Here is a 14,934-nt window from a genome sequence, read left to right as displayed (position 1 = left end):
ATAAATTTAGAACACGGTGACGCAGGATTTTGAAATTCATACCATAAGTAGATCTACATAAGGGAGCTCCAGTATTTTTTCTTTACTCTAATCAAGAATAAGACAGGTACCGTGCTATAAGCTGGCTAGTATGATGTAGAGTATGTCAGTAACTGTACAGCACAGAGTGTATACATCAATGTTGTCTCATTACTACTGCACACAGAGGGCTGTGGGTCTCTTTAATAACGATGCTTTAAACAAGTTAAGCAGAGAACCTATACTTACGGTGATCGTTTAATTATCAAGCCTTTTAGCATAGGTGAGTCACTCCCCTAAATCACACAGTGAGTCTGTTTGACTCCCTTCTTCTCACGTGTCTCACGTTAAAAGTTTGCAGTCTCCTGAGAGATACATGAATGACATATCTCTAATTTAAAGACCTTCATCCCACATTGACAGCACATAGTATGCACATCTGCCTTTGTGGTAGTGATGACATAAATGCTAAGATCTTGTTACCCTTCGTCTACATTTTGGATCATTTGTATTGATTAAAGCACGTCTCTGTACTTGTCAGAGCGTAGATGAAAGAAAAGGAGGAAATGATGCTACAGTGTGTGCAGGAAATGTGAACCAGTCATTTAACACTGTAAAAACCACAGACTACACTAATCACTCATCTATAAATATCCAATAACAACTAACATCTAAATCTATCTATGCAAGCTACACTAGGCAGATGTGCATCCGCTGCAGGTAGCTGCTGCATTACTTGTTCAGCACCTGCATACAATTGTTGCAGCATAATGAGCACTAAGCAGCCAGTTTCCCAGCTCAGCATAACGACGCGCTGTCGATCAATATTTGGCTGTGGGTGCATGTGAAGCGCAGTATGTTTGTCATTGTTCACTCCAGTGTTGGTGTGGAAGCCTTGGTGACAGACAGCAGAGCAGATGGTGAATATGATCTGGAGTTTTGCAGCCTGCCTCTAACAGACTGGCTTTGTCCCGTGTCGTCTTCGTGGGCTGACGGCAGCCTGTAGCTGCAGTGTTCAGATAACTGTTGATTGTCAAAGGAGGTCGGCATGAAGGATTTCAGATGGTTCATCACACTGAGTTCATAGCTGCACCCCAGAGTTACACTGCTGCTGTAATTCGGTGCCGACATGTTTTAAGTGTTCTGATGTGTAATCTCACTTCTGCGTGCTCATTGTCAGTCGATGCAGCGGTGAGCATGAATCGGTCTTGTGGGCAGCTGTCCGCAGGTTTCTGCTATTAAAATTAATGATTGGTTGAGAATGAAACGATCTTAGCGACGCAGTCTGTCGGTGTCTTGTGTTATTACAGATGCAGCTGATGCAGATTATAGGTGATCAAATACAGCAGCGTGGAGTCCCTTTATTAATTCCCCGTGGCCAACACGGTCAAAACTAATGATTAATGCTTATTCCTAATTACTGATGTGGTCCAATTAGGGCCAGGGGTTAACCTCAAACACTGTTGTGGTTTATTTACTGTTCTGAATGGGAAACAGGAGTTTGGGGAAAAGCCACGCACGTGATTTTCTTCACAAAAATTGCCCCAATTACTCTTTTTAACCTAAACTACTAAATAAAACTTGTGGCTGCCACTGAAAAAGATCTGCACCACTGCTGATTTTAAAAAAGAAGTTAGTGTTTTACACACTTTACAGACGCTGTGTCACTCGTTTTCACTTTTGATTTTATGCAGATCGCACAGACTCAGGGTTTCGAGGATGAACTCTGACGCACGATGTGAAACATCTTTGCATGTAACCAACAAATCAGACGAGGAAGTCAGGATTGCAGATGGCTGTGGTGTCTGAAGCATTAGTGGTCACACAGTAAGTCAACAAGTGACAACAACAGATGACTCATTTGAACTAGTTTTAACAGCGTCTCCCCATCTGACAAAAGAAATTATATTAAATCAAAAAAATGTTTCAGATCGGAGAACAAAGTTTTCTCAAATGAGTCTGTGACCCGACTCTGATCCATGTGGGATTTGCTGACATGGAAAAGATAAGAAAGCCTTTGAGGACAACAGGCCAAAATAGTCGGAGTGCTAGTAGGGCGTGTTTGCTGAAGTATGATGTTCATGATGTTCTCGACCACGTGCCTGACTAACGTGCCTGATATCCTTCCTGATAAGCTCAGGTGTGTTTGACAGTTCAGAGGTGTGACGACAGTGAGTCACGATCATGAGTTAGGCACAGTGGTTAGCGCTGTTGCTTCACAGTCCAAAGACGTGCAGCGAGTGGGCTAAGATCAGGTGGTGATAATAACTTGTCCACAGGTGTGAGTGTGAATAGTCGTGCGTGTTAGCCCTGGGACAGACTGGCGACTGGTCATGGTAATAATTAATAAACTATTTGCTTTTGTCGGAGAAATCTTTGAAACAACTCTACAACCCAGCTGTTTTATGGAATTAACGCGGTGTTTAAAGATTGTTCCTTATTGTTCCTTCTAACCAGATATCACACACTAACTCTCTCAGCAGCACAGTGGGCTGTGTTGTTGTGATTGAACTGTCTGTGACCTCCCTCCTCTCCGAGCTCTGTATCTGACATCTGACCTCCAGAGCTGATGGGACCTGTCAGATAGACTAGCAGTGGTACAGCCACTACCCCGGGGGATAATGTGGATGGAGGAGATACAGACTAATCCATCACAAAGCATCAGCTCTATTCGCCCCTCGCTGCTAGCATCTGAAATCTTCCGCTCTTTGGGTCTCGTCTCAGTTACTTTCTCTCCTCGTCTCTCTTTTTCTGGGACTAATAGGATTAAATTAATTGAATATCACAAGTGCTTTGGGCAGTACCAAGCTGCTTTAGCTAACTGAAGAAGCAGAAATGGAGGGTTTTATTTAACAATAGGGATCCTGAGCAAAACAGCGCTAATCAGACCTTAGAGCCCTCAGCCTTTGCTCCCATTGAGCAGAGCCATGGAAGATAACTGCTTTAGCAGATGTAACTGCAGTACCGATAAGGCCCGCGGTTATCTGGCCACCATAGTGCTACTCGTTCAGTTCACAGATTCTGTTCAAAGACTGTCTGGAACGAAAGAGAGAGGAAACAGGAAGAGGAGCCTGGTGGAGGAATGATGCCAGTCTGCTCGTGGTAGCTGGGACTGCTGAAAACGTCAGCTCATATTCAGTGTAGTCGCTACAGGAACTTCACAGAAGAGATGAGCTGCTGTCTTAAATGTTACCTCTGAATATACTGGCATTACTCATGTTTAAGTGTCTGCACATTAGTCCGTACCCTTCATCTCCATACGTCGTATCAGTTTATTTTATTTGGCTTTCAGTTTGACAGTGTGGAGAGCCGTCAAGCAAAAGCCAGCTAATTAAATCTGTTATGCTTTTCTTTTGACTCTCTGTCGTGTGCAGTTGTTACAGTGGCTGACACGGAGTGATTGATGTCAGTGTATATTTACAAATGACCCCAACAAACCAAAAGCTCAGACTGCTCTGTTTCAGGCTGGTCTGTCTACCCTTGTCTCTGTATGATGGCACAGAGTAGATATTGGTCTCCTCAGGTACGTATCTCAGGCTGTGAGCACACAAGCCCCGCCCACCTGTTCAAAATTGCTGTACGTGAGGGGGAGCCAATCAGGAGGAAGTTAGCTTGAAGGGAAGTAGCTAAAGCAGCTTGTTCCAAACGTTTTACATGGGCGGCTACACCAAGGCACAATATGACATAAATACGGATTAATCCAGTCGTGCGTCATGTGAAGTTACAGTAAACAAAGAGCTGGATTTCCTTTTTGCTGGACAGCAGCCTGCAGTCAGCTGTTATAGTTGTCAACAAGACTCACGCAGAGCAATCCCAGCCTGTTGTTCTTTGAGTCTCTCCTCCAGATTTGATGGTCTTCTGGCAGAGACCTTAGTCTTCACATCATCCCAGTTGGTTTCAGGTCAGGACATTGTGCAGGCCAGTCAACAGCTCCCATTTTGATCTTCTGTTGGTAGTTTTTTACCAGGATGTTTTGGATTGTTGCCACATTGAAAGACAAAGCAGCCACCCAGGCCCAGTTTCCCGTAAGGTTTTCTTTCCAAATCTGCACACATGCTCCTTTCCTGGTGATTCTTTCCACCTTGACAAGATTCCTAGATCCAGACCACTGAAGCATCACAGTGTAATACTCCCACCACCGTGTGGGGAGGGTCTTCTTTGGGTTATACACCTCTCCCTTCTTTCTCCAAAAATAAGCGGTAAAAAAACTCTAGTGTAGTCACCTAACCAAGCAATGTGCTTCCAGTGTCCATGATCTTTCTCCAGCTTGTCCTTAGCATACTTCAGCCTGGCTTGAAAGTGTCTCTGCTGCAGAAGTGGAGTTTTTCTCCATCTGTAACCATCAGCCTGTGTCTCTGTGATTCTTTTCTTTGAGACTATAATTTCCTGCCTTGGCTAAGTCAGTCATCAGGGTCTTTCAACACGTTTCACCAGAAATTTGAATTCTTTCACTTCCTTGTTTTATATACCGAGCGGCTCGCTTTGAGTTTGTTGATGACGCGTCTCGTCCAGTTCTTGCTTTGTCAGCATCATCATTTCTTTTGTTTTTGGCATGTTGTACCAAATGACAGCTCAAGTTTTAATATCGTGTAAACTGGGAAAAAACATCAGTTTTATCTTTATTATCGAAGCGTAGAGCATTACATAGCACATAACTGCACAGGGGCTAATAATATTGTTTTTATTCTTTCTGGTATAATTCTGTTATTTTGTCCACATTACGATTTCTAAAAAAAACCTGGTAACCCTTCATGCTATGTTAAAAATCCCTTGCTGTGTTAAAAAAGCACTGATTTTTGATTTCACAGGGGGATAAACAGTATTGTCCAGCTGTACATAGATGATGTTGATATGAAAGAAACACTAATTGTTGCACTTGTTGTTGTTGCTCAGATCTCTCTCGTCTTTTTTTAAAATGCTATACACACAGATGTTTTCATGCATTTGCATTAAAAAGGACAGAAACACTTAAAACCATCTCGATCAGAGAATTTGCAGATATAAAAGGAGAAACATGCTGGCTGTGTAATCTTTGAAATAAACTACTCACCAATTACAAGGGAATTAAAAGAAAACATTCAAAGGTGGAGCCTACTGCCACTAGATCTGTATAATAGGATTGACCTGATCAAAATGAATATACTTCTGCTACTGCTTTTCCTTTTTCAATCTATACCGGTACACATACCAGCCGAGGATACTCCGAGGATTTACTCGTGACATTTCCAGCTCGTTTCACAGCCAGTGCAGGTGCTTTCATTATAATCAAATGTCAGCCTTGAAACAACAACGAAAAACGCAACAGTGAACATGTGCTCTCTCTCTGATCTAGTCTTTAACAAACGTCACCTTGTGGCTGTTTTCTCAAACAGGGAGTACGAGGACATGTTGGGGATGCACTTGAGTGTTATTTTTAGAGAGGTTCATGAAAAAAACTGTGAGATTTAACATAAACGCTGTAACTTGAGACTCAGACACATGTTTTCAGCATCTGGGATTTCTTTAATACCAGAGGGTAGTTTCTGATGACGGGGAGATTCTGAGGGTATCGCTTCATCGAGGTCAGGCTCACATGACCTGAATATACAGTGGGGCAAAAAAGTATTTAGTCAGCCACCGATTGTGCAAGTTCCCCCACCTAAAATGATGACAGAGGTCAGTAATTTGCACCAGAGGTACACTTCAACTGTGAGAGACAGAATGTGAAAAAAAAAAATCCATGAATCCACATGGTAGGATTTGTAAAGAATTTATTCGTAAATCAGGGTGGAAAATAAGTATTTGGTCAATAACAAAAATACAACTCAATACTTTGTAACATAACCTTTGTTGGCAATAACAGAGGTCAAACGTTTACTATAGGTCTTTCCCAGGTTTGCACACACAGTAGCTGGTATTTTGGCCCATTCCTCCATGCAGATCTTCTCGAGAGCAGTGATGTTTTGGGGCTGTCGCCGAGCAACACGGACTTTCAACTCCCGCCACAGATTTTCTATGGGGTTGAGGTCTGGAGACTGGCTAGGCCACTCCAGGACTTTCAAATGCTTCTTACGGAGCCACCCCTTTGTTGCCCGGGCGGTGTGTTTTGGATCATTGTCATGTTAGAAGACCCAGCCTCGTTTCATCTTCAAAGTTCTCACTGATGGAAGGAGGTTTTGGCTCAAAATCTCACGATACATGGCCCCATTCATTCTGTCCTTAACACGGATCAGTCGTCCTGTCCCCTTGGCAGAAAAACAGCCCCATAGCATGATGTTTCCACCCCCATGCTTCACAGTAGGTATGGTGTTCTTGGGATGCAACTCAGTATTCTTCTTCCTCCAAACACGACGAGTTGAGTTTATACCAAAAAGTTCTACTTTGGTTTCATCTGACCACATGACATTCTCCCAATCCTCTGCTGTATCATCCATGTGCTCTCTGGCAAACTTCGGACGGGCCTGGACATGCACTGGCTTCAGCAGCGGAACACGTCTGGCACTGCGGGATTTGATTCCCTGCCGTTGTAGTGTGTTACTGATGGTGGCCTTTGTTACTGTGGTCCCAGCTCTCTGCAGGTCATTCACCAGGTCCCCCCGTGTGGTTCTGGGATCTTTGCTCACCGTTCTCATGATCATTTTGACCCCACGGGATGAGATCTTGCGTGGAGCCCCAGATCGAGGGAGATTATCAGTGGTCTTGTATGTCTTCCATTTTCTGATGATTGCTCCCACAGTTGATTTTTTCACACCAAGCTGCTTGCCTATTGTAGATTCACTCTTCCCAGTCTGGTGCAGGTCTACAATACTTTTCCTGGTGTCCTTCGAAAGCTCTTTGGTCTTGGCCATGGCGGAGTTTGGAGTCTGACTGTTTGAGGCTGTGGACAGGTGTCTTTTATACAGATGATGAGTTCAAACAGGTGCCATTCATACAGGTAACGAGTGGGGGACAGAAAAGCTTCTTACAGAAGACGTTACAGGTCTGTGAGAGCCAGAGATTTTCCTTGTTTGAGGTGACCAAATACTTATTTTCCACCCTGATTTACGAATAAATTCTTTACAAATCCTACCATGTGGATTCATGGATTTTTTTTTCACATTCTGTCTCTCACAGTTGGAGTGTACCTCTGGTGCAAATTACTGACCTCTGTCATCATTTTAAGTGGGGGAACTTGCACAATCGGTGGCTGACTAAATACTTTTTTGCCCCACTGTATATCTGAGTGTCAGTAGATTGCTTTGCATCAACTTTGCCCATTTATTTATTTATAATAACATTGTCCGTGTAGACTGTGCTGGATAAAAGGATCCTGTCCTCTGCTACTTTATTTAACCTCTGTTAATATTTCACAACGATACCGTAACATTTCAAATGTAAAAGTGATCATAAGGTAAACACACTGTGACCTCACAAACACCTACATCAGTATTCGTACAGTGCAGTTTTGGATGGTATTTAGCTGACAGCATTTTAATGTTGGTTTTATAATTATTGAAAGTTAATAAAGAATATAAAAGCAATTATATTCGGGCTAACACATGTTAATAGACAAGACTATTGGTCTGTTATTATAAACAGCAACTGATTAAAATGGATTTGAAGGCGGGTGAATATCTCACCAGCTAAAAAGTCGGGTAAAGCTGAGTATCTGTACATGATGGATTGTTGGTTTTCTGAAGTTACAAAAATTGTTGGTCCCACTTTGTTGACCCAACAAGCTCATAGCTGGGTAGCATACCCACTGTAGATGGACACAGTCGAGTCCTTGTGTTGTGTAGAGGACCCAGAATTGAGCCCTGTGGAACTCCGCCACCATCCTTAAAACACACCATTACACATGTGGCACAAGGATAGATTTCTTGTGAGTTTTTGGCTTTTTTTGGATAACATTTTAGTCTTCCTGTATGTCACAGTTGATTCTTCTGGTAGACTACTGTGTTCCATTTCACACTGTCCTAGTGTCTGCCGTCCGACATCCGAGTTGATCTCAGGTCCAAGAATCTCTCGTTTCAGGGATCTGAGAGAACAGGAACAGTGTGTAATGCAAAGCTTGCTGACAGCTGCTGTTGGAGGGGAATATGTGGTTACAGTGGAAAAATATATAGTTGCCACTTACATGTGAAAATATGTTCTGCAGTCCAATTTTCCTCTTGACTCACAAAGTAAACTGACATTAAAACTGTGATTACACGGAGTGTGAAGAAGGAAACTAAATTCATTTCCAAACCCACAATTGAAACAAAAATCTAAGTTTTGATGGACTGGAATCATTTATTTACATATTATTATTATAATTGATAGATGCACACATTCATTTTATAATTTTTTGTTGTTCTACCTGCAGACAAAGCCAGGCTTCCTGCTACTTGCATCTTCATGCTGAGCTAAATTGAGTATTTAGCTCTTACATTAGAAAATGTTACATTGTATGCATAAGCTTATATTTTATGATTCTCATGTCATTTCCAGCTTATGAACATTAAGCTAGGCTACAGTTATCTGTCATTTGGTAACATGGTGTGATGAGTCATTCAGTGTTTATTGCCCCCAAAAACATGTCAGAGGTTCTCATCCCGCTCATGTTGGTACAAATCTAGGATTGACTCTTTTCGTGTAGCATGACGTGGATTCTGACAGTCCAGGCAAAATGAATATTGGATGTGCAGCTCTGCTCTTTAAATTCCATCCTGACTTCTTTGTTCAGTCTTTATTGCTTTCTAAAGCTGAGCTCCTGCTCGCTTCTCTCTCCCACTATTCTTCTCTTCAACTCCAGAATCTTTTTTCCCTGCCTCTCTTACTGCAGTTACCTCGTTTCACTATTCTTTTAAAACCCTCTTTCTCTAGAGGACGTTGCTCTTATAGCCGGGTGGTCCAGCCTAATCAGAAATAATATAACGAAGCTGCTCGGCTCTCCGCAAACTTGAACTGCATCCAACAGCAAACTGAATTTCCAGCCAGCAGAGCGGAGGGTGAGACGGGAAAGGTACAGAGTACATGAGCTGTGGAGACAATGAAATTAGGAGTACAGAGTGGAACGTTAATAGGCACAGAGGGCTGGGTTATTAACAGAAAGGAAAACATCTCTGAGCGTAGACTGGAGCAAACAGGAGATCATTCTGTTTGCTACCACAGGAAAAACAAAGCAGGATCTGTATTCCCTGGAAGAACAAAGATATCGTCAGGTATCGAGGGACAGTTGATTTGGTGAACATAGAACAGGAAACCTGAGATCGTCGGGAAAGGATGGCAGAAAAAGTGTCATTGTGAAGAAATGTCTATTGTAGATTTCAGTTGTTCATTTTGAATAGGACATCTGCACTGACGTCCAGAAGCGTTGTGTCAGTGCTGTGTTTGGAGCAGCAGCCCATACTGGAGTCCTAATATTGTACAGATGTTAGTGGAGTCATTTACAGAAGGCCTGAGGTGCACATTACTAACACAGTGATATTATTTTGAAAACTATGAAATATGAGTGCAGCCAGTAGTTTTATGTGGGATGTAAAATATGCTGTTTGTCCGTCCATGAAGTTATTTTCTCCTTTCAGATGGACGAGAAATCGCTGAAAGAAAGATCCTGATTTCTCTGTGCGACTCCTAAAAAAGGCCAAATCGATAACAAACCAACTGTGACAACAGGAGTCAGGACAATTACACTTTAATCCAGTGTGCGTGAGTGTGTGAGTGTGTTCACACACACACTCACGCACACACACACACACACACGGTCATGACAGCGAAGATGTGCCCTTGGAGTCTGAGAGACTTTTTAATTCAGCTCGTTTTAATGATTTGTCTCTCAGCTGTTGAGCTCTGTACCGCGGGGATGTCACAGCAGCAAAACATCAGGACAGTCCACATATCCCGAGTCTCTTCTCCTAATTTCAGGTCATTTTCCAGGCCTTGCCCACACACGGCACTAGTGCAAAATAAATAGTCCAGAGTTCCACGGGGTCTGAAGAGCCTCTCCGGTTCATCTCAGTCTTCCAAAAGCCGTCAAAGCTTTTTACATTTGTTCTGTTGGGATTTCATCATGAAGTTCTACGTTAGAATGAAGCCTGTGTGCCAACTCAAGCTGTAGCTGCCGAGAAACTAAACCTGAGGAGACGTTGAGTGATTTGTTTTGTATCTGTGTCCAGAAACTGTTGGGAAGCCACGAACCATCATCTGTTCAGCTCTGGGTGTCCTACAACCGCCAGCCAATGAAAGCAGCCCAGTTTATGACCCGCCATCCAATCACAGTGAGTATTTTTTCTTGTGTTCAGAAGTGCTTTACCCAACACATTTGTCTGTGAGAAAGCAAAGGTACAGTCCTGTCAGATGGTCTTAAATCAGTCTCGTAGTACAAAGCACACAGCGAATACTGAGGACTGCAGAAGCCAATGTGTCATCTCCAAACGTGCAGTTCTTCAAATGGCCACTGGAGGCCGATGCCAAAAGTCAAACCTTAGACTGTCATGTTAAAATACCCAACCTTAGCCAAGACGCTAACATGTTTACAGCTTGGTAGAAAAAACATTTAGTTCTCTTTAGCTAATTTCCCAATTTATAACAAGTGTACAGGCTTTATCATTTTATGAACTCGCTCAAATATTTGTCATGCTTAAATTATGGGAGTGGTTGATTTAACCGACCAGTGGGCTGGAACACGCAGCTGCTTGGACTCAACTCGTAACTTTGAACTGTATTTGTAGTGCTGGAACATTTTAAACTGATAAATAACATAACTCACTGTTTGTTTCAGACATTTTTGATTGAACTTAGTTAACCTGACACAGTTTGTAGAAACAGCTGTTAACTAATAACTAGGAACTTCAAAAACCAACACGTTGGGAACCAAAATCTTTTTGCTGAGGCTTCAACACATGCATCCTGAAACTATGTGTGATGTCATGGTAGCTACAGCTTTTATATAAAGTCTGTGGTGCAAAGGCTTCATGCTGTTACTGCTGATGGTGTCAGTTTGAACAAACATAAGGATATTCTTTATTTGTTCATGAAATGTTTTATTATCAGATCTTTGGTTAAATAACTGTAGATATTAGAAAGCATTGCTACAGAGAGTACCTGAATAAGTATTGACTTCTGCTCGGTGTGTGTTCACAGCTATAAACAGGGTTTGCTAAGAAAGCAGCTTCAGCTCTGTCATTTTAAACAGGATATGTGATCTGTGCTCCAGGTTGCAGCTACATGGATGCAGCCTTTGATGCTGATTCATACTGATGCATATATGATCCATCAGAGAGCCATGTGACCGGTTACTCAAAGGCCTCAGGCTGTAAGCAGAAAACTTTGAAACTGACTCATTAAGGTGAAACTCCTGGAAATAAAGACTTCCAAGGTGTAATATAAGACTAAACGCGTGTTCTCGGCAAATGTTCGAGGAGCACACACAGACAGCAACAGCAAAAAAACATTGAAACATAACAGCTGAACATTCGTTGTTCCCATTTCTAAAAAAACATTACACAACACGTTCCCATTTCAGAGCATCGAGTCTAATCGGACTTTTAAGTCGGTGAACTATAGATGACCCTCTCCCCTCCCCCCCACAGGAGTACTACATAGCAGATGCATCTGAGGACCAAGTGTTCGTGTGTGTGAACCACTTGAACAACGTCACACACCTCTACATCTCAGACACACAGGGTCTCGCCTTCTCTCTGTCGCTGGAGAACGTGCTGTATTACAGTCCTGAGAGCTCTGGCAGCAACACACTCATCAGGTACTGCACACACACACACACACACACACACACACCTGATACAAAAGGGCAAACCTCTCGTTAACAGATTGTCAGGCTAACTAAAAACACATAATCCAGTTTCAGTAAAAATCCTTTGGTGAGGGCACTGCAGTGGATTTGGAACATACTGAGATCTGTTCAGTCCCTGCTGGGTCCTTATATGAACCATGTCATTTTGTTTTGTTTTGTTTGCACCCGCTCCCTGCCACTCTTTGTTTCTGTTGGTTGGGCACTGCACAAGTACAAAGAGTGTGTGGACAGCATGAGGGATAAACCTGCCATAGCCAGGTGTGCAGAATCATATCCAGACTGATGTAAGTAGACTCAAAGTTGTAACTGGGCCTCTACAAGGTACTAATGTAATGGTCTGAATGCGTTTGCTCACCATTGTAGGGGTTTGGGTCCCACAGCCGAATGTGTCTGGAACACCTTCATCCAGCCTGCCTCCTTACAGGCGCCTGGACCGTCTCAGCTGGCTCTTTGCTTTTATTGCTTTAGTGATTTTTTTCCCCTTTTCCTTTAGATAAGTAAATGAGCAGATCACACGATGAACCAAATTGTACCAGCAGATAAAAATGAATGCAGTCTGTACCTGCAGGACAAATCGAGCACTATCTGCAGCCTTGCCAGTAATTGAGTTGTTCCCATAGAAACCACAGCAACTGACAGGAAGGCCTCTTGCTCTCTTTACAAATGCTTGGTAACAGTATAGGTTTTGCAAACACTTGAAAGCAGTACATCCTATTCTAATAGTGCATTCAACTGATAGCTGTAGTCATTGTTTGCCTTCTACATAATCACGAGGAAGATCTGGTGTTAGTTTTGCAGAGGCAGTCCCAGTGTTGGCTTAGCTTCCTGCCAAAGCTGATTGTTTCTGTTTATCCAACAGTGTCTGCTGTTAACACTTCTCTGTCTTCTGTTTCTCATGACTCATTCTGAAACAAAGCATCAGACTGTGAGTTTCATGCTTCCTGTTTACCTCTCTCTGCTGTGTGTAAAAGTTGCCTCATGTTCTACATTTGAACAACTTGATGAATTTACTTTCTGTGCTTCTGTGGTTCTGACTGAAATCATCTTTAAAGGGTCCAAAGCGTGGTCCTGGCATTAGGTGTTAGGAGGACTGGTAGGATAAAGTGTGCAAAAGTTACAGTTAAGAAAAACAAACTGACAGCAGTGTTCAGTGGACAGGGTGGGAGTGCAAACCAGAGCTCTATCATTGAAGTAAAATAATGAAAATATGATCACGTTGAATAAAAACATAATTCCTTCCTTCCTTTTAAATATTGTAAATAATTTGTATTGTTGTATTGTAGAAATAGATAATTACCTTGACATTAAATATTGCAGAATCACCTCAGATGTTCCTCTCTGACCCTGCCACCATGTTTGCATTTGCTGCGCAGGTATTTTGCCAATGAGCCGTTTGCAGACTTGCACCGTGTGGAGGGGCTGAGGGGCGTCTACATCGCCACGCTCATCAACGGCTCTGTGAGCGAGGACAACATGCGATCTGTCATCACGTTCGACAAGGGAGGGACGTGGGAGTTGCTTCAGTCGCCTGCTACCGACAGCCTGGGCGGAACCATAGACTGCCAGGTACGCCAAGTTTAACTTATTGCTTTCAGTTGTTTCTTTCACACTGAAGCACGGAACATGAACTTCTATTACTTCATCAGATTTCCATTTGATGGATTGATTAGTTGCCACTAATAGTCCTACATCACTTTGCTGTCTGACTAGTAACAGAACCAATAAGCTCAAATCTGCTGGAACTTTTTGTGTTCATAATTTCTCCACTTTTCTCTCGCTCTCCAACACCACAGCTCCAAACCATGACAGAGCCTCCACTGTGTCTTACAGATGGCTGTAGACGTCCTCTGTATGTCTTGATAATGATTTTAACTAAAAATTTGACCTGATGCAACAAAATTATTTTTCTCAGTCCAATTCGTTTCCCAAGTTAGACAAAATCTCACATATAAACCAAGAAAGCTGAAGCTGTTTATATGGACGTTGCATCTTCAGTGTTACTCACCCAAGTGGCTTCTTCAGTCCAGAACTATCTGAAGCTAGTACATGAGAGCAAACTGCAGGAACAGCTTGAAGTCTCTGGGATCTCCTTACATGAATGACTGAGCATCCAGTTACTGCTACCTAAAATCAGCAAACACAAGTTTGTATCACATCTCATGTTAGCTGGTGAAACAGTTTGGTGGGTTAGCCAACTAAAATTTCCACTCACACTTGATTTCAGTATTGACATGTTAGCAAACAAGAAGATTAACCAGCTAGTTATAATATATTTTGCATGAATTTGCCGATTGTTAGTTCTTAATATTAGTGAATAAAGCAATTTGAAAAAGGCCAGTTAAGCTACCAGGTCAGCCCTGGGAGTTAGCTAACCCCTAAAGACTTGCTTGGTGACCTAAACTGGAATTTGTTCTCTCCCCAACCAATCACAGCAGATGGCCCTGCCCCTCCCTGAGCCTGGTTCTGCCGGAGGTTTCTTCCTGTTAAAAGGGAGCTTTTCCTTCCCACTGTTGCCAAAGTGCTGCTCATAGGAGGTCATATGATTGTTGGGTTTGTCTCTGTATCTGTTATTGTAGGGTCTACTGTGCAATATAAAGCGCCTTGAGGTTACTGTTGTGATTTAGCGCTGTATAAATAAAACTGAATTGAATCGTTCGTGTTAGCAGGCATACTAGTGTTAGCTAAGTTTAACCACGAGCAGGAATCTTAGGGTAAGATTCAATCCCCCAAAGTGAACTGCTGATGTCGCAGAAAAGCTAAAATCGGGTAGATATGAATCCTGTGAATTGAACAGCTAAGTGTCATCTAACTTTTCTCTCCTCTGCTTTTCCCTTGTAGCTCAGTAAAGGTTGCTCCCTTCACCTGGCTCAGCGCTGGAGCCAGTTGTTTAACATCCAGCTAAGAAGAATACCCATTTTATCCAAGGATTCTGCACCTGGACTTATTATGGCCACAGGTGGGATAACACGGAATAAAAGTTTTTCTTGGATTTCATGGATTCCTCATTATGAATAGATTTCTTTCCCCCAGCTCATTCGACCTTCCTGTGTAGGACGTAGACTACAAGCAGTGAAGTCAAACACTGACAGATTTTAATGGGTCTAACACTTTTGTCTCACACTCAGTTTACAGATGGTGAACTTAAACTTTCAAACTCGAGTCAA

General features: G+C 42.5%; 1 protein-coding gene across 2 annotated transcripts in view; it reads left to right on the top strand.

Annotated features, from left to right (window-relative positions):
- The window catches only part of sorl1 (sortilin-related receptor, L(DLR class) A repeats containing), an 86,327-nt gene that overhangs the window by 39,627 nt on the left and 31,766 nt on the right, over window positions 1-14,934 (top strand). For both annotated transcript variants that reach the window (XM_084951158.1, XM_084951156.1), the window contains exons 7-10: window positions 10,134-10,235; window positions 11,550-11,719; window positions 13,144-13,336; window positions 14,609-14,726. In XM_084951158.1, coding sequence (XP_084807284.1) covers window positions 10,134-10,235; window positions 11,550-11,719; window positions 13,144-13,336; window positions 14,609-14,726 — 583 coding nt within the window. The remainder of the gene's footprint in view (window positions 1-10,133; window positions 10,236-11,549; window positions 11,720-13,143; window positions 13,337-14,608; window positions 14,727-14,934) is intronic.

The sequence above is a fragment of the Perissodus microlepis genome, chromosome 14, assembly GCF_051167445.1.
Source record: "Perissodus microlepis isolate ML-2025 ecotype Zambia chromosome 14, ASM5116744v1, whole genome shotgun sequence".
Taxonomy (NCBI): Eukaryota; Metazoa; Chordata; class Actinopteri; order Cichliformes; family Cichlidae; genus Perissodus; species Perissodus microlepis.
Note: the sequence above shows the minus strand (reverse complement) of the source record. Positions and strands in the feature narration are given on the sequence as shown.